Source organism: Manacus candei, unplaced genomic scaffold, assembly GCF_025592945.1.
Source record: "Manacus candei isolate 608988 ecotype Guabito, Panama unplaced genomic scaffold, ASM2559294v1 h1tg000097l, whole genome shotgun sequence".
NCBI classification, from domain to species: domain Eukaryota; kingdom Metazoa; phylum Chordata; class Aves; order Passeriformes; family Pipridae; genus Manacus; species Manacus candei.
In genome coordinates, this window is record NW_026138145.1 from 586,412 (window position 1) to 608,884 (window position 22,473).

Consider the following 22,473-nt stretch of genomic DNA (forward strand, 5'->3'; position numbering starts at 1 on the left):
ACAGAAAAAGCTGCCCATGGCTGAGGCTTGTGTTTGGGCTCTTGCTCCATCCTGGCTGTTCCTGCAGCAGCTTTTCCCTTTGCTGTGTCTCTGCTCCCTGGGATGAGGTGCTGAGATGCTGCAGTGGAGCTCAGGTGACTTCCTGTAGTTTCTGCCCCTATGGCAGCCCCTGGAACTGTCATTAGGGCCATGGAGATGCTCTAAGGGCTGGAGCACCTCTATTATGGAGAGAGGGTGGGAGAGCTGGGGGTGTTCACCTGGAGAAGAGAAGGCTCCAGGGAGACCTGAGAGCCCCTTCCAGTGCCTAAAGGGGCTCCAGGAGAGCTGGAGAGGGACTTTGGACAAGGGCCTGGAGTGACAGGACTAGGGGGAATGGCTTCAAACTGACAGGACAGGATTAGACGGGATATTAGGAAGAAATTCTTGGCTGTGAGGGTGGGGAGGCCCTGGCACAGGTTGCCCAGAGAAGCTGTGGCTGCCCCATCCCTGGATGTGTCCAAGGTCAGGTTGGACGGGGCTTGGAGCAACCTGGGCTAGTGGAAGGTGTCCCTGCTCATGGCAGGGGGATGGAATGAGATGGGCTTTAAGGTCTCTTCCAACCCAAACCATTCTGGGATTTCACACCTGCACAAAACTGCACTGAAACATCCAACCTCTGTCTCGAGTCCCACTTCTCGCAGAGTGGGAATGGTGCTGAAGCCTCACCCTGGGCTGTTTCTCTTCCCAGCCTGCCTTTGGCTGGTCCAGGCAACCTTGGAGTAGGGACAGGACTCAGGGCATTATCAGGCTGCTCTCCTGCCACAAACCAGTGTGGGCAGAGGACAAAACCTCCTGCTGCTGGCCCTGCTTAAGCAGAGCTGACCTGAACATCCCATAGGCATGAGCTGAGCTCAAAGCCAGGCTTGCTTTGCCCATGGGCAGAACTGACTGTGCTGTCACTGAGGCAATAAACTGCCCCCAGCTCTGCGTACAGGAACCCCACGTGGCTGCTGCTCCCACTCCTGAGTGTGCAGCAGCCAGGAATCACAGGGCATCAGTCCTTCCCATCAGATACATCACCAAAAATCGAGTGGGAGGGGTTGGTTTTCCTCCATCATTCAGCAGCCTGTAACCCATGGCCTGCCAGGCCACCCATGGCAGAGCCTGCTCAGCCCTTTCCCATCCCTGTTGCTCAGACACTCCCTGCCTCACTTTAACAATTACATCCATAAAGAGCCACATCTTGCATCCTGAAATGACCTTGTAAGGAGGAGCATCCCCCTTTGCACGCAGCAGGAATTCAGCACCTGCAGAAACAAACATCACCCAGCACAGGAGCAGCCCCGAGCCAGGCTCACAAGAGATTCACCCGTTTACATGTACATAGAGGGATGTGTGTGTGTGTGTGTGTGTGTGTTGTGCAGGAACCCGCCTCCTGCTCCCCTGGAGATGCAGTTATTTTATGTAAGAGTATTTTTTTAGAAGGGGTATTGCTTATTCCACCGCTGTACGACTGATTGCACTGTAACAGGTCTGGTCCCTGTGATGCTTTGAAGGCTGGAAATTCTTGTGTACTTTCGCCCAGCATGGTGAAAAACAGACCACACAGAGGTAACAGTTATAAATATACAACTTTAAAAAAAAAAAAAAATTACTGTTAAAGATTTATTGCAATAATACAATAAAATTTAGAAAAAAAAAAAAACCAAAAACAAACCAACAACCAAACCATTTGTGTTCAGTTACATCGGAAGTTGCGGAGAGAGGCCGTGAGTTTTTGCAGGTGAAAAGCCACCCCTGGGTGTCCCATCTGAGACCCTTCAAAGGCACCTGATTGGGGCTGGGCACCCAAAATCAGGCCCTTCCTTGGCAGCTCAAAGTGGCCACCCCAGGTCACTGGTCACGGCCAAAAGTCACGGCCTGAGCTGAAATTCCCGTGTTCGTTCATGCTACGCGAAGTGTTTTGTAAACTCTCAGCTGGTTGCCTTCAAATATCTATAACTACAGATATTCCTGCCCTCCCTCCCTCCCCAAACAACCTGGAAAACGGTGATTGCACTCAAGGTTTGGACACACACAGTTCTCCCTCAGCTACACATGTGCAAAAACACTTTTAAAAAAACCGCCACAACTTTTGTGTTCTGTTACAAAAAAGCCTTCCACGGAAAGCCCCACCCCAACACGTTTGAACACCCTCACCGTGCCCTTGTGCACTCTCAGAACGTGACATGGCTGCCAATAAATTATTCTGGAAAACATGGATAGGAAGTATATGGCTTAGAAAAGTTATTGTGTTGGATTTTCTTTCCCTAAGTTCATTCAGTGTACGGAGCTGAGTCATGGCCTGACCTTTCAGGGCTCGAAGTAGCACAAAGGCAGCAACGAAAGAGGGACTGAAATGCCTATGAAAAACAAAAAGAAACAAAACCAAAAAGGTATTTAGATGGCAGGGTCCAGTGCAAAATAAATGAGCCAGAAGGGGCTGCACAGTATGAGCCCAGTATCCCATACTGTTGTGTGCTGGTTGCTCAGAGCTGCAAAGGATCCAAGTCATAAAGTGCCATGAGCCAACAGTGCCCAAACCCCCTGGGCCCTGATCAGGCTCCAGTAGTCAAGGGAGCCTGGGTTGTTCTCTTCAAACAAACCCAGCTATTAGACCAAAAGAGCGGCAGGAGCGAGGGTGTTGTCCTCTAACAACATGTCTGTGTTGCTAGTGTGGAGTTAAGGGTCTTTGGTTCAAAAAAAAAAAAAAAAAGGAAAGAAAAATTAACTACTGACAACAGATGTCCAACCCCAAGGCCAAAAAGAAAGAGCTGCCATACAAGGGATGGGAGGGGGGGGAGACTCAGCTGGAACCCCCCATGTGGGGTATGGGGCAGAGTGGCAGAAACCCTCCCTCGAGCAGGGAGGGGAGGATGCCCTTACCTTGGTTGACCCTGTGGAGAAAATGTCCCAATCCTAAATGTAAACTGCACATTGGGAGTCTTGCTGAGCAGCCCTATCTATGAGTGCTCCATCCCACAAGGCAGAGGAAGGGGAGGAGCACCTGTCGGCATATCCCACCTCCCGTGGTTTCACCAGCCAGCTGCGCCAGGGAAATGAAATCAAACTTCTTGGCATTCAGTAAACAAAACCCCCCCCCAAAACATAAAGCAGAACAGGGTTAAAAACACATGTAGTGTGGAGAGCGTGTGACTTCACCAAACTGGCTTGAAATGAGGTTTTTCTAATGCTGAGAAGTGGCGAGACTGTGTCGGAAGGGATGGATATTATTGCAACAACACAATCCTGGATCAGCATCGAATGTGGGTCTAGCGAAGAGAACGTCCAGTGTTTCTTTGGTGTATGATATTAAGAGTAAAGAGCCTGTGTGCCTTGGTCAGCACAACACGAAACTTCTAGAACACCTACCAGTGGAAACAGCATGAAACAAGCCAGTTTTTCTACGGCAAAACTGGGTAAAAGATTCACAACCAAAATCTAAAACAAGAGCAACTTGCTGTGTGAATTCCCTGCCCATGCTGATTCTTTGTATTAAAAATATGGCAACAGAGATTAGAAAACATGTTAAAAATGCATAATTTTCATGTCCTGAATGAAAAAAATTTAGAAATACGCATTTCTGCATTATGCAAGACAGATTTAAAACACACACACACAAAGGAAAACCCTGTAAGGAGTTAAGAAAGTGGGAACTGCATTTGCACCACTGTCCAGACCGCGCCCTGAGCAGCCTCCTCTGCGCCCATCCCGATCCAAACGCTCCAAAATCTGTGTCTTCTTCAGAAAGTAGAACTGGAGGTTGCTGGGTCCTTCGATATTCAATGCAGACAGAACCAAGACACCAAGTGCCCTCAGAGAATCCGTCAGGAGCTAATTTACAAAACGGGTCCGTCACAGTCACCTTGGGTAAATAAAAAGGTGTGGGTTTGGTTTTTTTTTTCGGTTTACAAAACGAAAGTCCTTGACCTCTTCTTTGTTCCAGGCACTACTTAACTGAATATGTAAGGTTTCCTACAGCACTGTCGGGGAGGGGTTCCTTCCACAGCTCCTGCGACCCTTTGTCCCCGGTTAGCGGTGCCCGGTGTAGGCCTTGAACCACGAGGTCACCGAGGCGGCGGCCGACGAGATCATCCCTCCGGCGCTGCTGCTGGCGATGGGCTGGGACACCTGGGTGCTCTGGCTCTGCAGCATCTCCACCTGCTGCGAGGGGATGTCGCAGAACCTGGGGCTCGGCAGGTTCTCCCAGTCTGTGCCCAGGTCCGTCTCCTCGTCGCTCACGTGCTCGTCGCCGCTCTCGTCCGTCTCGCCGGCGGCGCTGGGATCCACGAACTCCATGGAGTCCTCGAGATCAGCGCTGATTTCGAAAGGCCCAGACCTGTGAACACGGACACAGTGAGCCCCAGGAATGCCACAGCTCTGTCACGGGTCCAGCAGAGGGATCAAACACCCCTGGTCTTTATCAGCTGGCGGAGAAACTCGCTGGTTGCAGAGCTGTGTTAGGACAGTGGTGAAACAAAAACACTTGGCCAAGGAAGTGACAGGGTTCCAGACCACGGAGCAGGAGCCGTTCTGCTTTGGCAGGGATAGTGGAACACACACTAGTGATGATAACTCAGAGCTCCACTGGTGAGAATCTCAGCTTGATGTGGAACAGCTTTCATTTCCAGCACTAGCCCTGGCCAGGTGAGATGGCTCAGCTCTGTCTCTCTAACTTAGGAGACCTGGCACAACTCACTAGTGGAGACTTCTCACCTCACCCTGAGCAACACCCTGACACCTTTTTCACTATGAGACTGGTCAAACACTGGAACAGCTGCCCATAGAGGCTGTGGGGTCTCCACTGGAGATGCTCCAAATGCCACCACACAAAACCACAGAATGGTTCAGGCTGGAAGGAACCACAGTGGGTCATCTGGTCCCACCTCCCTGCTCAGGAAGGGTCATCCCAGAGCACATGGCACAGGATTGTGTCCAAATGGTATCTGAATATCTCCAGCAGGGGAGACTCCACACCCTCTCTGGGCAATCTGTTCCAGTGCTCAGTCATCTACACAGGAAAATTCTTCCTCATATTCAGGTGGAACTTCCTGTGCATCAGTTTCTGCTCGTTGTGTCTTGTCCTATTGCTTGGCACCACAAAGCAGAGCCTCATCCACCCTCTTGGCTCTCTCCCTTCTGATACTGATGGACATGGATGAGGTCCCCTCTCAGTCATCTCTTGAGGCTGAGTAGGCCCAGCTCTCACAGCCTTTCTTCATGTGAGAGATGCTCCACTCCTGAGAACCTGGCTCTGCTTTGAGCAAGGGCAATGGGCTGGATCTCCAGGAGTCCTGGTTAAACCCACCTGCACAATGACTCTGAGTTCCCTGCTGCCACTGCCTGGTGGGAGAAGCGATTGCATCCCACCCCATCCCACTGCTTTGGGCTGCCTGTACTCCAGCCCAAATCTGAATTACCTTTACTGAGCCAAAGCAGGCACTTTCAGAGGCCTGTGACCCATGGTTAGAGACTGTCAGGGTTTCACAGAGGCAGAGAAAGGCACATTCCCCACAGTGAGCAGCATCCCTACCAGAATTCATTCCAAAGCTGCTCAGTGAAACATGAGAGAGAATTTCACAGAATCATGGAATCATTTAGGTTGGAAAAGACACCCAAGATCACCAACTCCAACCATAAAATACAGTAACTGTTGTAACACAGGCAAAAGTGTTTCTCCAGCCTTAGTGGGAGAAGGAGCCTGAAGCAGCGATTTAGCATGGAAAATTTTAATCCAGACAATTAAAGCTTGGCAGAATTATATGTATATGAAAACAGTAGTGTATAGAGGAGATTATCAGGCAACTAAATGCTTAGGTATCTTTTCCTTTCTAAAGGAAAAGACAGAGAGCTGGTTGCTGCAAACTTTGCAGCCAGCTTAGAAATTAAAGGCAAACACCCCCCTTTCATAATCCAGGAAGGAATGGGAGCGCTGCCTCCTGGCAAAGTGTTTTGCTTAACAAGGCAACATGAGAGGAGAGTCAAGTTTGAGGCCAGAAGGGACCATTAGATCATCTCAGGTGACCTCCTCTATGACAAAGGCCACTCTGTTCTACCCGTTCTCCCTGTCCTGAGCCCAGTGACTCCTGCCTGGTGACAGCATCCACTCCAGAAACTCATCCAGCCTTGGGAGGATGACAGAAGGAAGCAGAATCCCCACCTTCATTCTCGTGGGTAATTAATCTGTGTTTTAAGCACATGTGCCTCATTTCAACCAGCTCATAGCCTTTGCTCCCAGTGGTGTCTCTAAAGCCATTCTGCAGTCTGGGAGACATTTTATCCAACTCTCCTGTGACCCCTTCTTTTACTACCTGGACCCAATGGATGCACCTGGAGTTCTGTGACACCTGCACAGGTACCCACTGTGACCCCTGGACCTTTTACAGTAGCTGCTTTCCAGGACACAGTTCTCCATCCTCTGGGTATTTCCTGCACTCTCCCTGTTTTCAGGCAAGCAGCAGTAAGCACAGATATTTTTTTTTCCCCAAACCAAGCTGTATTACAAAGATTTGGCTCCCCATGTCTTTGGGCTGAATCAGTAAGGATATATCCAGAGAACACAAGGTAAGTGGGAAGAGGCAGCTCCTCTTAGTGGCACTGCAGGTTTTTGAATAAAACTAGATCCGTACAGGAGAACAAAGTGGAAAAGGAGATTTCAGAACACTACGTTTAAGGGGGGAAATAAAGCATTAGTCACATCAAACAAATATTTGCAGACTGTCTCAGGAACAAGTGACTTGTGGCTGGATTATCCCAATGGGAAATCAATGTTGTTTGCTTCCTTATATTTAAGTTCAAAAAAAAAAAAAAGATGATTAAACCTGGTGTGTGCAAGGCCAGGAACTGACGTTCTTTTCGTCACGTACTGAGTTAACAGAAGAGTTGTCTTTAATCTTAATTTACATATAAATTAATATCATTTGAAGTGCCAGTTTTGGTCTAGGGAGTTCACTGACTGGGAGTACTTTGGGAAAGGTCTGCCTAGGATGCTTGTCAGGGTTTATACTGCTGGATGCTCTCAGGTATTCACATGTTGGCAAGGCCCACGTGGGCAGGGTCATATTTGGAGCATGGCAAGGCTGCCTGGCATATGTGCTGCTGTTCCCTGGAGGGAAGGAGTTCCTGCTTCTGGGCATGGGGGAAATAATTCCATCATCAGCTACCAAAGCCTCCAGCTGGGCCTGCCATACGCTGAGACACAGCAAACACACGTCTCTGGAATCTGATTTCCTACTCAGGACCCCCTTTCCCTGTTCTCTCTTGTCTCCTCCTGTAAATACCCTGAATTCTGTGCTCTAGAGGTATGGCAGAAGAGAATTTCCCTCTCTGGGAAAGGCATAGGCATAAATTCAGAAGGGATTCAGCCACAAGAGATTTGAGATTTTGCTTTCCTTACCTGCCCAAGTTCTCAGTGTCTGGGCTGACCAGGTACATAAGGTTCCTGAGGGTGTGCAGTGGGTGCAGCAGATCTAAATTTACATGCTGCCAAGGGGAAGGAAGAAAAAAAAAAAAAAGGAAAACACATGATCAGTTCCTGGAGGAAACCAGCAGGCACAGGTGGTATTTTAAAAGCTATTTAAAAAAAATCCAAATGTGCATTCCCCCTACCTGAGAGAAGCAAAGGTGAAGGATATTGGCATTCAGCTTCTTCACTGCCCGTGTGAACCTGTGTCTGCTGAGATTCTCTCCACAGAATTCGCTGTTAAAACACCACACACACACACACATAAAGACACAGAAAGCAAAATGCTGTGAAAATACACTTGCTGGAGACATCAGCATTCTGATGTTAGAAAGCCCTGGCTTCCTAACAAACCCTGGAGTAAACATCCTCACAGTGAGCACTTGTTTAGAGTGTACAGCCAGTTTTAGAGTGCTCAGGAGATTAATTTTTCACCTGGCAAGACTGGTAGCATTTTATCAACAAGCACTGTTTGCCCTGCTCTCACTGGTTTCCACAGGACAGGTGGTGTAAACTGTATGAAACCCAAAGATCCACTGTGGCCAAACTGTTTCAGGTCTCCTTTTAAACCTTGCATCATTTCCTGTTCCCAACCTTTCCCTTCTGTGAAGGCTGATGACCCAAATAAAATCACAGAACCACAAAATGTTTTGGGTTGGAAAGGACATTCAAAATCATCCAGTCCTAACCCCCTGTCACAGGGTGGAAGGAAAAGCTGAAACCTCCACACAATTTTTGTGCCCTCACTTCAAAACCCACTGTTTGAAACGCTTAAAAAGAATTTCAGCAGCGTATTTGAGACCCCTGGAAGACTGATCAGGTGTACAGCTCCCTCAGTGCTCCTCTACAAATCCATCTGCTCCACACAGACATCAAAAACTTAACAGTGCTTTTCATCCCAAACGGGGTTTGTGCAACGCACTCCCGGGTATGGCAGCCAGGAATGCTCCCCATGGGTGTTTTATCCCAAAGGGAATTACAGTCCTGGCATATTATAAGGCCTTGCTTTACAGTACAGAATGGAGCAGAGCTATTCAAGAGCTGCTGAATTGGGCTGGGATTTTGTGAAGCACAGTGGGGGGCCAAAAAAATGAAAAGTGCTATTCATGGACTTGTCATATTCCATTTCTAATTTGATGATGCTGAATACGCCAATGAGAAAGGTGTTATTTCCAACTGTGATGACTGGTCTACCCTCTCAGGAGGTAAAAAAGGAAAGACTGTTAACTGTGGTCTAAAATCCTACTATTGCTTTCCTCAAACAGCCCAAAAATTCACGAGCCATCAATGTTACCGTAAAATCTGTTCCAATTCATGACTTCGTTCCCCAAACCAAACTGATTTAGGATCAGCCCAAACTGGCCACTGATTCACCTCCTGTGTTTACTTGCCTGTTGCAGAGCTTCTTGGGAAGGTTTACATCAAGTATGAGAGACAAAGTGTTAACGAGCTGAGTTGCATAGCACAATGCAGCACTGATGGTATGAGCAGGGTTATTATGCTCCATATCTAAAAGAAATAAAAACAACATGAAATTCTGGTTTTAAATGAAGCCTCGTTGAGTGTGTTAATGTGTTACTGAAGTCTACCCTGGAAAATGTCAGTTGTAAGTATGGAGAACAGCCTGAATCTAGCAATCATTTACAGTGAAATCTGTCAGAAGTTGGAAGAAAATAGTAATTCTTGGAATTCCTGTTAAGATGACGGCATGTGAACCATGTCAAAACTGTGAATAATTAACTTTATTTCTCTATTACATTGTGCTGTGTGTCCCAGTGAGCATTTCCTGCAGAAGAGGGGTTCAGGAGACTAGTCATAAAATCAGAGAATGGTTTGGATTGGGAGGGACCCTAAAGCTCATCTCGTTTCACCCCTTGCCATGGGCAGGGACATCTTCCATTATCCCAGGTTGCTCCAAGCCCCATCCAGCCTGGCCTTGGACACTTCCAGGGATGGGGCAGCCACAGGGACCTTAAAGATCACCCAGTTCCAACTGGGCAGGGAACCTGCCCACTATAATCCCCATACTGGTGTTTATTTCCGACTCAGAATTTGGGTGAGAACAAATGGACCTGCCAACTGCTCCTGCTGGCATCCAAGGCTTCTGGAGCGTCCCAGGTGCCTAAAAAAAGCAGGCCCTGCTCCTTACCGGGTCCTTGCGTGGTCTTCTTCTCTTCCACCCAGTTGTAGTAGGCCGAGTAGTCCCCGTTGTTGGGGAGGGTGATCCAGGGCCCTGTGATGCTGATGCTGGTGTCCCCGTTGTGGTCGTCGCACACCCACCTCCCGGAGAGGTACGTGGTCCTGCGGGCTTCCGCGAGCTTGCTCACAGTGCTGGAGGTCATGGCGTTGTCGCTCTCGGCCGACACGTCCGCGGGGTCTCTGCAGGGCAACGGGGAGAGGGGGTGGTTAGGAAAAATTAAAAAAAAATAAGATCAGATATCTGTTCAGCAGGCACCGAGCCGGATTTCACCGAGGGCAGAACGCCTGGAAAACGCTCCCGCCGAACTTCTTACTCCCGAAGCTACTTTCTTTTGTTCTGGGGGTTTTTAATTGGTTGGTTTTTGTAAGAATCACAGAATGGTTTGGGTTGGAAGGGACCTTAAAGACCACCCTGTTCCAACGCCCTGCCATGGGCAGGGACACCTTCCACTAGACCAGGTTGCTCCAATCATCGAGGGCAAAATGCTTGTAGAAGCAGTCCTGCAAAACTCCTTATTATTAAAACTACTTTCCTTCATTTGGGGGTTTTTAATTACTTACTTTTGTAAAATCACAGAATGGCCTGGGTCAGAAGGGACCTTAAGGCTCATCTTGTTCCACCCCAACTGCCATGGGCAGGGACACCTTCCACTAGATCAGGTTGCTCCAAGCCCTGTCCAACCTGGCCTTGGACACTTCCAGCAATGTGAATCCATATTTTAAGGAAGTTTAACACTGGACACAGATCATTCAGCTCAGATCATTCAGTAGGGAGAAGGAAGTACCTCCAGATCCTGCTGTGCTGGACCTCTATCTTTGGGGAACACACCTCCCCTCCCCCCCATGCTAGGGGAGCCTGAGCCTCTACCTTAGACAGACACGACTCACTTCTGGGTGTCTAAAGGCGAGCCAAACGAGCCCAAAAGGATCAGCCTTCCCTACCTCATGCTTGTCTTCACTTCTTCAATGGGGAAGATGACCGAGGTGAGCTCCAGGATGTGTGTCCTGCGCAGGTTTGCCAGGTGCTCGTACTGGGTTTTCAGGTCGTAGGTTTTCTTCTCCACCAGGTCCCCCAGCCTGCGGTTGTGCCTCTGGATCTTCTCCTTCTTCTCCTGGTGCCGCTGAGCCCGGCGATAGTGCTTCTGGTTCTCCTCCTTGATCCTCAGCAGCCCCTCCGTGTCTGTTGGGAGCAGCAGCAGATGTTATCCTTGGAAGAGGAGCTTGTGGTAAAGCTTGAGACAAAGCCTTATTAATATTTATGGGAAGCAAGACCTATAGCAGCCTAAAACAGAAAAACCCTGCTAAACTACTAACATCTTCCAGCTGCTCGGTGGCACAACTTTTTTCTAAATCTTCTCTGAAGGTCTCCAAAGAGACTGCAACTGGGATTATTCTTTCCCTATCTTCTACCCAGCTATTTTTGGGTTTGGAGCAGAAAAGCCAAGATTTCCCAGTTTAATTAAACTCTGAGGTAATCATCCTGACAGAAATAGCCTGACTGTACATGTTTGCACGGCGCTGGCCAAAATGCCAGGCCCTGCTTGCAGCCAAAATCAAGTGCAGATAGCATCTTCATTCACCATTTCTGGCACCTCTGCTGCTGTGAGTGTCTTATTTGAGCTTCACACTCATGGATGTGCTCTTAAAGCACTTGGATCCCAAGGGTGCAGACTCCTTGTTTCCACAGGGAACGCTGGCTATCTCCCTTTCCAGTCCCAAAATGAGAAGTGTGCTCATGTACTGAAGTGCTGCAACCTCCTGGATTCACTCCCATGCATCAGGCTTGGAAAAATATCCTTCAAGAGCATCTTGAAGCATCAAAGGTTGGACTTGATGATCTTAGAGGTCTTTTGCAACCTTAGTGATTCTATGATCTGCTGATTGTGCTATAAAAATAACTGACTGCAGCAATGCTTCCAACAAACATGTGGTGCTAAAGAGAGTCAGCCACCTTTCAGCAGCATAGGGAAAGATTTCTTCCACACTCTCCAAATAAATGTCTATAACTCTCAATTCACCCGAGTTTGAAGGGTGTCTGACCCTGCAGGCACAGAGGCTGCTTTCTCTGAACATCAGGACATTATTTCCAGTCATCTGACCTGCTGCAATCCATGATGTGTCTGATAGGAAGGAAGATCTGATATGTATGAGACGCAAAGTCCCAAACTAAAGGTGGTGAGAATACTTTCTCCCTGCAGATAAGAACTAATATTCCTCATGTTCATAAAATAAGTGACCCCTGTTAGAGAAGCAGTAGTAAAACCAACTTTTCTCTGACAATCCCTTTGTGTCAGCAGTAATTCCTTTAAGCATTCCTCTACGCCAACAGAAAATCAATTAACGCTCGCATTCATATTCCCAAACTCTCTCTTTGCATAAAGAATAAGAGACAGAGGAGGAAGAAAACATCCATCTGTTCAATTTTCACATTCAGGTACTTGAAAGGCTACTTTTTCACAGAGTGAACTCCCTTCCCTGCAGGTCCAACAGCAATTATTTGAGAGCAGGCGAGATCACTGCACACACGTTTCCTCCTTGGAAGTCCCAGTGCAGGAACAACTGTCCTTTTCTACCCACAGCACCTCTGCTTTGTGACCCAGTTTATGAGGTGATTAAAACTTGTCCCCAGGAGTATTTCAGGACACCACACTGTCCCACATGCCTGCTCTGGCTGATAAATGCAAGCCCAGGCACACTGATCTCTGCCCAGAGAGCTCTGGGCAGGTTTGCCAGCCTGTCTCCTTGAACTGTTCTCCACAGACAGAAGGCAAACACACACAGATTTTAAAACATCATTTTAACAAGTGTCAGTTATTCAGGTCTCCAGGAGAGTTGACCCCAAAAGCAGGAGGCCAATGTTCTAGAAATTGTTCTTATTTCAGGAAAATTAAACTATGCCACATCCAAGAGAAGAGAAACAACTTTTTTACACTTTCTACTGTGGCCCAAGTGAACCAAGTTGGGTTCCTGATCTACTGGCTACTCGTGGCAAGAGTTAATTTTAGGTCTATCTGCAAGAGCAATTTTGGTGTAACTGAGCTAACAACATGTTAGTTGGGCAATAGTTAGCTCAGTTTGTAGGTTAAGTCTAATCAAGTTCACTGTGAATCAAGAGAAGTTGCAGAAGTTGCAGATAATGCACTTCATAGAAGAGCAGAAAGGAGGAACTCCACTCCTTGGTTGTTGCAAACATTCTGCCACCTTCAAAGCTGCACTTTGAGAAAAGGGGACTAAGTTCCTCAAAGTCACATTGATTTCCTCTTTTCCTTTCTTCCCAGGATAAAAAATAGTCCGGATCTCCAAAATAATAATCTTCTACCTACTGAAAAGCTTGTTTTTCTTCGCCTTCCCATTCTCTAAACCAAACATCAATTTTCTTAGCCATTTCCTTGTGTTTTATTCCCAATATTCTCTTCCAGACTTTCTCCAGTTGATCTGTGTTTTTCTTAAATTGCTCAAGTTGGACACCAGACTTCCACTGAGGCAACACCAATGCTGGGCACAGCAGGACAACTGCTTCCATCTTAAATACATCTTAAATGAGGACTGAACCTTTCTGGAGCAGCATGAGATCGATTAATTTTTATTTAATTTGCAATTCTCCAGATCCTTCCCTGCCAAATCTCACCAGCATCCCCCACTTTGGGTTCATTTTTCTCTTTCCTAAACAACGTGCACTCAACTTTGTCCTTTTCAGATGATGTTGCTTATTTATCTGCATGATTTTGAACCTGATTCTGTTCTCTGCAGAAGTCATATCATCCACCTTGGCTTCCTCCACTCCACCTTCTCTTCTACCATGTGAGCTATTATGGGATATACTGAGCAGAACTGGGCCAGAACTGGCTCCTGCTGAGCTCCACCTGCCTCATCTCCTCAGTCTGACCAGTGTCACCACTCTCTGAAGGCAGCTTTTCTAACCTTTTGTGCCAAGCTTGCAGGGATTACAGAACAAATGTCTTTGTTTGCTCAAGAGACAGTTTCAGGTAGTGCCCAAATCCAAGTTATTTGCAGCTTCTGCCTCATCCTCCACTACACCACTTGATCCCCAGACCTATTCATAACCAAGTGATGCCTATTTTTACCCATCTTATCTTCCAGTTAACAGCAAAGTGCCCACAGGTTTATAACAGGATGACTGTGTCATCAGTTTATGTTTCTTTCTTCCTCCATCCTTTGAAAACAGGGACTGTTTTCACTCTGTTTCTTGGGACATCCTCTCTCATATGTTTCCAAGTGCTCCAGACTACTTCAGCCTGTTCCTTAACTTCCATAAGGCCTTGCTGACACAACCAAAATAATATTTAGCTGTCTGCTTCCTTTCCTTAGCCTGCAGTCCTCTCATGATGTAAAATTTAATCTGGCTAAGCAGCTGATGACATTTGCTTTGTGGAAAGATGAAGCAAAGGCAGCTCTAAATGCTCCAGACTCCTCTGCACTGTTACTTGCTCTCATTCCTGTTAATTAACAGACTTGTCTACTCCTTCACCTTTTACTTATTATACATTTCCTATTGTTAGTATCCATGCCCCTTATTAATTGAAGATCATTTTGCATCTCAGCCTTTTTGCTGTGATCACTGCAAGCCTGTGCTACTCCTTTATAACTATTCTCAGGTTATGCCTCTGCTTCCACTCTCTGTATTCCTCTTGAATTCCAAGTCATAAAAATATCCCTGATTCCACCAATATGCTTCTGAATATGCTTCCTCTACTTCTTTTGCATGCAGGTTGTAAGGAGTGGTGCAAACTGACCCTACAAATTTAGTGTAAAACATCTAAGGAGTTTCTGAATGGAGCTCACCAGCCTACACTGTATTTCAGTGACTCTTGCTCAAGTAGGATTTTTGGGTTTTCAGACAGGTGTGGGTTAAAATTCAGCAGTTTCACGAAATCTGTAACAGCTGCAGAGCTGTTTGCTCCTCTTTATCAAGAGGAAGTGATCAGAAACACTACACTGAATAAAGCCATCTCCAGAGACACAGCCAAAAAGTCACAGGCTGCTGAGCGTTTACTTTTAAAGCTGCTGCAAAAGGATCTCCATCCAGCTGAATAATGCCTGCTGTTTGCTAATTAAAACCCAGGCAGGATAAGGCTAAAAATCCACTCACCAATTTGCCTTCAAGTTGATTTAAGGAGCGATGGTTTGGAAATTCACCGGTTTTTTTTAAAAAACAAACAAACAAAAAACCAAACGCTCAAATTCACCTCAATTGATTTTTCACTCCAAGGCACGGGGAGTTTTTTCCCTTCCCAAAAGCAGGGGCATTACTCACGTCTTGTCATCTCATCATTTTCTTTGCAAATGGTCTGTTTCAGCTGCTCAATCCTCATCTTGCAAGACATTATTTTCCATCTCTGGGAAAAAAAAAACAAAAACAAAAAGAACATTCAGCAACTCTGGGGCACAAACGACTTTAAGCACACCAACTAATAATTAACAACAAAGGCTTTAGTGCACAAGTAGCAGGATGCTCTTAAATGGATCAAACAACTAAATATTTCATATAGTGTTCTGTGCACAGAGGAATGCCACAAACAAAACAAATGGTTAGTATGAAGCCAATCAGGAAAATTAGTTATTGAACAAATATCCAGGGAGAAATGAAAATCCTGACAGTTTGGAGCACTCTGCTTGCAAAGCCAATTTCAGTTTTGCTTACAACAGGCTTTTTGGGAAAGCCACACAATGCCCTCAAGGTAAATTGTAACTTTAAACTATGAGATCCAGGAATTCAGAGAGTTTAAAAACCGTGGGACACTTGGAACAACTCACCAGCTGATCAGTTATCTCTTTCCCTTCCATGGCCTTCAAAACACTAGAGGAAAAAACATGATTGAAAGTTTTATGACTATGTGGACTGGGTCTGTCTCCAGCAACAGCACATTAGAGAGACTGTTTTGCTTTTATGAGAGTTCTTAGACTTTATATTCATTTAATAGCTTCAACTTACTGTTTTTGGAATTCTCTCTGTTTGGTTTTAAGATGCATCAGCCTTTCTTTCTTGTCTGAAAACCTGGAAGAGATTAAGTGCTTTTATTGATATTTTGCACAATACAACACTTGTAAGTTGTCTGAAAAGATAAAAAGACCAAAGTTTGTGGGATTCTCCAAACCTCAACTATCTGTCTTCATCTTGGGAACTAATGGCTAAATGTATAAAACTCTTGCAGAATTCTGGAGCATGTATCTCACTGGAATTGCAACAGAACCTCTAAGAAGAGGAAACATCAGTGTTGGATTAACAAACTTGTAAGCAAATTACTGCTATATCTAGATTTATAGCTTAGAAATGTCAATACTTTGTGTACTGAGAAAAACATAATACTATTAATTTCTCTAGTCACTAAAGGTTTTTAGAGTACTATCTCAGATAGTCCAAATGGCTGTTTTCAGCTCTGTTTCACTGGATGTCTGAGGTATAGGAACTGCAAAGAACTGATCAGAAAGGAATCTTTTTAGGATTCCTCATCCTGTGCTTTCACCCTTTGAACATGCAGCAGCCACGTTCTGCCCCCCTCCATGTTCCACAGTGTCTTGGGAAATACATCTAAAGAAAACATGAACAATGCAGATGGAGAAATTACAACAAAGCAAGAAGTGACAAAGGTGAAGGTCAGGGCAAACAGCAAAAGAGGGAGCCAAGAGATTTAAACATAAGCAGCAGCAAGTGTGCTTTGTCTTCTTGTGCTTGTGTTACAGCACTGTCCTGACCTGCACCTCAAAAACGCACCCTGGGTTAAGTCCAGGTATGAAAAACAATTCCTTCTATTTAGAATTGACAATTTCATCCTAGCAGAGGTCTAATATTTGTGGCTGCCCCATCCCTGGAAGTGTCCAAGGCCAGGTTGGACAGGGTTTGGAGCAACCTGGTCTAGTGGAAGATGTCCCTGCCCATGGCAGGGGGTTGGAACAAGATGGTCTTGAAGGTCCCTTCCAACCCAAACCATTCCATGATTCTATGATTTTACCTACAACCCAACAAGTCCTTTATTTCAGGGATCTTTATTCAGAAAGAAGAACACACTAAGCCCTGACAGGATGGCATCTTGGGCCTCCCTCTCTGCTCATCTGTGGGTTTGATTTTGGGTGAAACTTTGAATTGCTTCACTTCTTTCCTCCAAGTGCTGAAATCTGAAACCTTGGTGGCTACCTTTGGGTTCAGAGAGCGTGTAATCACCCTTCCAGATGACATTAGCATTAGAACAACAAAACCACTGGCTGCTGCTTCTGTAGTCAAGCAAAAATATCTGTTTTCCTTCCAAAACAAACCAAAACCAAACGCAGGTGCTTGGCATAAAAGCCAGAGGCCACACGTGAGCCAGAGGAATGTGGTGCAACTGGAGCCCAGCTGCTCACCCCAGTTCTTCCTGTGTGTCCTCACCCCAGGAGTCATCGTGGGAATGACAACAGGCACTCCAAGAGCCTCCTGTTTACCACAGGGCACTGCACACCTACTGTACCCTGAGACCTTTGGCTGCAACCAAAAAAATCCCTTGGCCCAGAAACACAGAGCTCAGCAGTCCCACAGCGAGGGAGCGCTGGGGTAATTTGGCAGCCCTTGTTTTCAGAGCTGGATTAATGGGCACTGAACAAAAATGACCCGACTCACGTCCCCCACATCAGCAAAAAGCTGAATGAACTGTCAAGAACCTGGGAGTGAATTAAGTTCTTGCTGTGGAGGGGAGACAGAAGTATTTGTGAAAGCCTGTAAAAGTTACAGCTCACCACGTGATGTCAAACAGCTCCTACCAACTTCTTCAGCAGGTTTCTCCTAAGGAAACATTTCCATTTCTTTATATAGCTCCCATTTTAATTGCATCTCATCGTGCAAAGTCGTTTTTCTTTATATATCTTTAGCCTTTCCATTTGGCACAGAAACAAAACTTCAGATGAACTATTAAAGGAACTCCCATAAAATGTAAACCGAGAGGGGAGAACATCTCAAATTACCCATTAAATGCTTCTCTTTCCTCAAGTCTTATCACATTAAGCTGAGATTTTCTAGGGTTACCTGGCTTATTTCCACATGTTCATAATTAGGGAGAAGCAACCAGAAGGAGAGATTTCCTAATCTATAGGAGTTGATTAATGCTGAAGGAGTTAAGGGCAGCAATATTACTGTACATATTCACGATAATAAAAACTCCCTTGCTGTGAAAAGTCACTACTCCTAATCATAACCCACAGCCTAAAGAATTCAGACAATCATATTGTCTCTGGCTTTTGCCATCTGAAGACACATAAAGCAAAGCAATTCAGTAGGTCTGTGAAATACACTCTGAGAATTTATCCCTATGACAGGCTGGGGGACACTCCTGGGAGGAAGAAGAGTCTCTGAGCTGACACCACCACCAGGATGCCAGCTTGGTTTTTGGAACAGACAACACATTAGTAATGAAAAGAAGAATGTCAGTGATTATTTTACTGGAGGACTTCCGGACTACTCATCCTTAATTGTAGCTCTCCTTCAATAATTAATCTCAGCAGCTCCTCAGTCTCTCCCCCCTCACAGATAACAGGGTGTGATTTTTGCCAGACAGGTGAAAAACTTCAATTTTACTGGAGCTTTTTTAAAAGAAATTAGCACACAAAATAGTCCAGCGAAACCTGAAATAATTAGAACATTAAATAATTTGTCTTACTACAAGAAAACTCTAAAATTAAACTGCAGTTGGATACAAGGAGTGACACTCACTCTCTTTACTTTTCACTAGAAAGAGAAGGATCCTTTTCCCCCCCAATCTGTAACACTTAGAAAAGACAAATAGGAAGCCCAAATGCCTCCATACACTTCCACATCCTGAATTTCTCACACCAGGTCACCCAGCAAAGCCCTTGCCATGACCCTGTCAGCCTCCTCCAGCACCAGCTGATCTAAAATTAACCAAGGCACTACTAGAAGGCATAAAACAAATAAATAACGATGGCAGTAAACACAACCCGAGACCCAGCCAGTTCCCTGCACCTGTCCCTGCATGGCTTTGGTCACCATGAAAAACTTCTCTCCCTCTTTCAGTGGCCACATCCCAAGACATTCAAGACATTCAGAGGGGAAACAAGAAAAACTGGCCTCAGAAGTGTCTCACTCCTACACTGGTCATTCAAAATATTAATTAAAGAAAGCAGACAGACTATTTCAAGCACAGTTTAAAAAAATAATCCCATTATCTTCCAAATGCAAGAAGAAACCCCAGGTTTACAGAGCTTCATGCCTACACTGAGCAGTCCCCCTGCCATCAAGCACACTTAGGTTGTTCACACTGTGTTGTTATTCACATAGGTGAGTTTTTCCTTTAATTCATCAAAATAAATGTGCCATTTTTAGTGAATTGCACTTCTGCAGTTCATTCGTGGAAAGTTCTGAGCAGGAGGAGAAACAAAGCCTGGGGAAATCAAGCGTGTAGGGAGGCCATGGGATAATAATAAAAGAGCAGTGATCCCCACAGATGGAACTGTGACGTCCAGGCAGAAGGGAGGAATAAAGGCAGAAAAAATAAAGAGACTTAAATTCCTGCAGTTAGGAAACACAGTATAAATATACAGAAGATTTTTCTAGTTACAGACAAATGGGGCAGTGAAAGCAGCTCAGGAGGATGCTGAAAACTATCAGACAGAAAAGCTGATCCTGTGTCATGTGAGAAGATATGAGGAGGATAAAAAGGGTCTTCTTTTCCCAACAAGCTGTTGTTTCTCATACTTTGGCTAAAGCTGCTTCTTTATGGCTTCGTTTGTCTGATGGGCAGAGACTTCTTAAACCTTGGTTGATACAGAACAACAGTGGTTCAACTCTAACAAAGGCTACAATTGGATTTCTATAATTAAACCTGATGTTTAGCCAGAATCTTATGGCTACAAAAGAGGTAGGAAAAAACCCCCCTTGTTTTATGTTCCGAACTCCAAACCCAATTTTTTCATGGAAGCTACAGACAACCCCAAGCAGTTTCACACAGATACAAGTTTACCACCTATTCTGGAAAGACTAAATACAGCTTGTGGTTCTATAACACGGTTTCTATATATATAAAAAAAGAGAAACCCCATCCAGTGGCAGACTAAGGGCTCAGATTTCCAAGCTGACTCACACTGGCTGACATCCTTTACCCATTCCCACGGATGTTAGTGGGAGAAAGGCACCACTGGCCCTTTGTTTCTCAGGACACAACAAGCCTTCAGATCGAGGGCACCACCACAGCACACACTGCTCACCACCTTCCCAAAATAGCCCCAGGAATCGCTCCCAACAGCTGCTAATGAAGCCACCAGTGAAGGACCAAGAACACAAGTGTCAGCCAAGAATCAGAGCTATTCCAGTCGTGGCACTGGAAGACTTTTCAAGAATCTGGGATGGCCACGCTGTGAACGACAGCAATGGAGGAGCCATCTGAGTCACACAATGAGAAAATTTGTTTATGGCCATAGCACTCATCCTCAGTGCTCCAGGAGGGGCAGGACAGCCCATGATTAACTCCAGCAGAGTGTTGTTTTTATAATCCTAAAAGGAGGGCCACGATTAGGACTATTTATATAGACAAGAAAATGTTTATTTTTTTTTCTTACACACCTTTCTGATTCTGTCTAACGATGCTGAAAACCGCCAGCTTAAGGCGAGTTGCCAAAAACAGGAAACACATTTAAAATAACTTAATACGCCGGTCTTTTTCTGCCCTGAATTGTTTGGAGCTTCTGTGGCTACACCGACACGGGCACACCTGCTGAGAGCTACACCTGACTAAGTGACAGTCAGGGCGATATTGTTAACTATTATTACAGTTATTATTATTTTAATAGAAATAAGAGGAACCTGCGGAGGGGTCCTGCTCCGCCCGACCCCACCAAGCAGCCCCAGGGCCGCTCCCTCACCCCACACTCAGAGCCCCCCGAACCCCATTTACCTCCCCCGGCCCCGGGGGACAACCCGGTCCCCCATCGGAGCGGGGGAGGGCAGCCCAAGGGCCACCTGGCCCCCCCCCCGACCCGGGGGTAGGGGATAGAGAGGGGGTGGGAGTCCCGTCGCCCTCAGCGCCGCCGGTACCTCTCGGAGTCGCGCCCGTCGAAGAAGACGAAGTCGCCGCTCTGGACGCACTTGGCGCAGGTGAGGCGGCGGCGCGTGGTGTTGCAGAGCGGGCACCGCTCCACCGCCACGTAGAGCCCCTCGGCGTCCTCGTCGGCGCCTCGCAGGGCCCCGGCCCCGGGGCCGCTCCCCCCGCCCGACCCCGCGGGCTGCGGCCGGCGGCCGCTGGGAGCCGCCATGATGGGCCGCGCGTCACGTGGGGCCCTGTTGTCGGGCAGGGGATTGTGGGAAGCGGCGCTGAGGCGGCGGGAGGGAGCGGGGGAGGCAGGGCGGGGGGCCGCGCTCCGCGGGGAAAACGCTGCTACAGACATAAAACTGCCGCCTTTTCCTTCCGCGGAAGGAATAGAAACCACCCCTGCCGTGCTTCCAGAGCGGGCGGTGTCTTGTGTTCTGGTCGCCGGGGCTCCGCAGAGTCATCTGCGCCAGAGCCGGTCACTGACGCTGCTTTGGGGACCGCGGATGCTGATGAAAGCCCGTCCCTCTATCTACAATAATATCAAAACCCAGCTGTACAAGTAGCAAATACTGATGCGCCTCGTAAAAAAAGTGACAGACGAAGAGGTTTCCTCACCCCAGCTCCACGGCTGGAGCCAGAATGAGGAGTTAAATACGTATGATCAGCTCGTGTGTAGGGGCAGAGAGCCCACTCCTCTGCATCCGTATATCACGGAATAGGTTGGGTGGGAAGGGGCCTGAAAGACCATCCCGTTCCACCCGCTGCCATGGGCAGGGACACCTCCCACTGTTCCAGGTTGCTCCAAGCATCATCCAACCTGGCCCCGAACACTTCCAGGGATGGGGCAGCCACAGCTTCTCTGGGCAACCTGTGCCAGGGCCTCCCCACCCTCACAGCCAAGAATTTCTTCCTAATATCCAGTCTAACCTCCCCCCCCCCGCTGTCAGTTGAAGTAATTCCCCCTTCTGTATATAGCAGGAAACACCAGGAACATGTATGTGACATAGTCCACACAAGCCAGAATAGCTTCAAGCACTATCTCCCTTCCAATAAAAAGCCCCAACTACAAAACATGCCCTGGTTGTATTTTTGTGTTTTCTTTTTTTTTTTTTTTTTGTAAAGCAACTCCCAGCCTACCAAGCCTGTATTGTTTCCCTTTCCAAGTGTTATCAAACACCAGCAGGAACAGCACTATGGAAAGTAGAACAAAGATTGTTGGTTTGAAGACAAGAGTTACCATAGCAAACATTAAGTTAATCAGTAGTTCAGTGAAAAGGCTTTATCCGTGCTTTTAAAGAGCACTAATTTTACCAGTGAAATCACATGGCAAGCTCTTAAGTAAAATGTGATTTCTTGAAGAAGCAGCTCATCTTAGATAAGCCAGAATCTTTTTTCCCAGAATTCCAATAAAACCAGGTTGTCTTCACTTACAAAATATTATTGTAACTCAAGTTATAATAGAGTGCAAATAGAAGTCCAGCCCAGAGCTGTGGAAAGTCTCCAGCATTAGAAAGCAAACAGAAAAGCAAGCCTGTGTTTAAAAGAGATTTGAGTGTGGAAATCCACAGTTCAACAGTGACCCAGAAACTGATAACAGTTAAGACCAGTTTATCATGAGGAAGTGCACAAAGTTTTTCAAACTCTTTTCTGGAGAAGAGATAGTTATAAAAGCACTTGTGAGACAAAGAACAGACACAGAAGGTGCAATCACACCCTCACCAAATCAGAAATAAACGTGTGACAGAGAAACTAAACCCAACAAGA

At 46.4% G+C, this 22,473-nt stretch overlaps 1 protein-coding gene across 1 annotated transcript; it reads right to left on the minus strand.

The window, feature by feature from the left end:
- Positions 1–1,630: 1,630 nt before the first annotated feature.
- ATG14 (autophagy related 14) lies at positions 1,631–20,947 on the minus strand. The gene is made up of 10 exons (XM_051768818.1): positions 20,715–20,947; positions 15,633–15,695; positions 15,455–15,497; positions 14,955–15,036; positions 10,622–10,859; positions 9,630–9,859; positions 8,872–8,989; positions 7,627–7,717; positions 7,415–7,500; positions 1,631–4,357 (listed from the first exon to the last, which is right to left on the minus strand). Exons 1-10 carry the CDS (start codon positions 20,930–20,932, stop codon positions 4,051–4,053), a joined length of 1,476 nt encoding a protein of 491 aa, XP_051624778.1. The 5' UTR covers positions 20,933–20,947; the 3' UTR covers positions 1,631–4,050.
- Between the last annotated feature and the right edge of the window lie 1,526 nt (positions 20,948–22,473).

What these genes read in the sequence shown, in the direction of transcription:
- ATG14 (XM_051768818.1), bottom strand. Translation starts at nt 20,932, where the DNA reads ATGGCGGCTCCCAGCGGCCGCCGGCCGCAGCCCGCGGGGTCGGGCGGG. An exon ending in GAAGTGAAGACAAGCATGAG is followed by an intron (nt 9,860 to 10,621) that starts GTAGGGAAGGCT and finishes GTTGCCCTGCAG; the next exon opens with AGACCCCGCGGACGTGTCGG. An exon ending in GAAGACCACGCAAGGACCCG is followed by an intron (nt 8,990 to 9,629) that starts GTAAGGAGCAGG and finishes TATTTCTTTTAG; the next exon opens with ATATGGAGCATAATAACCCT.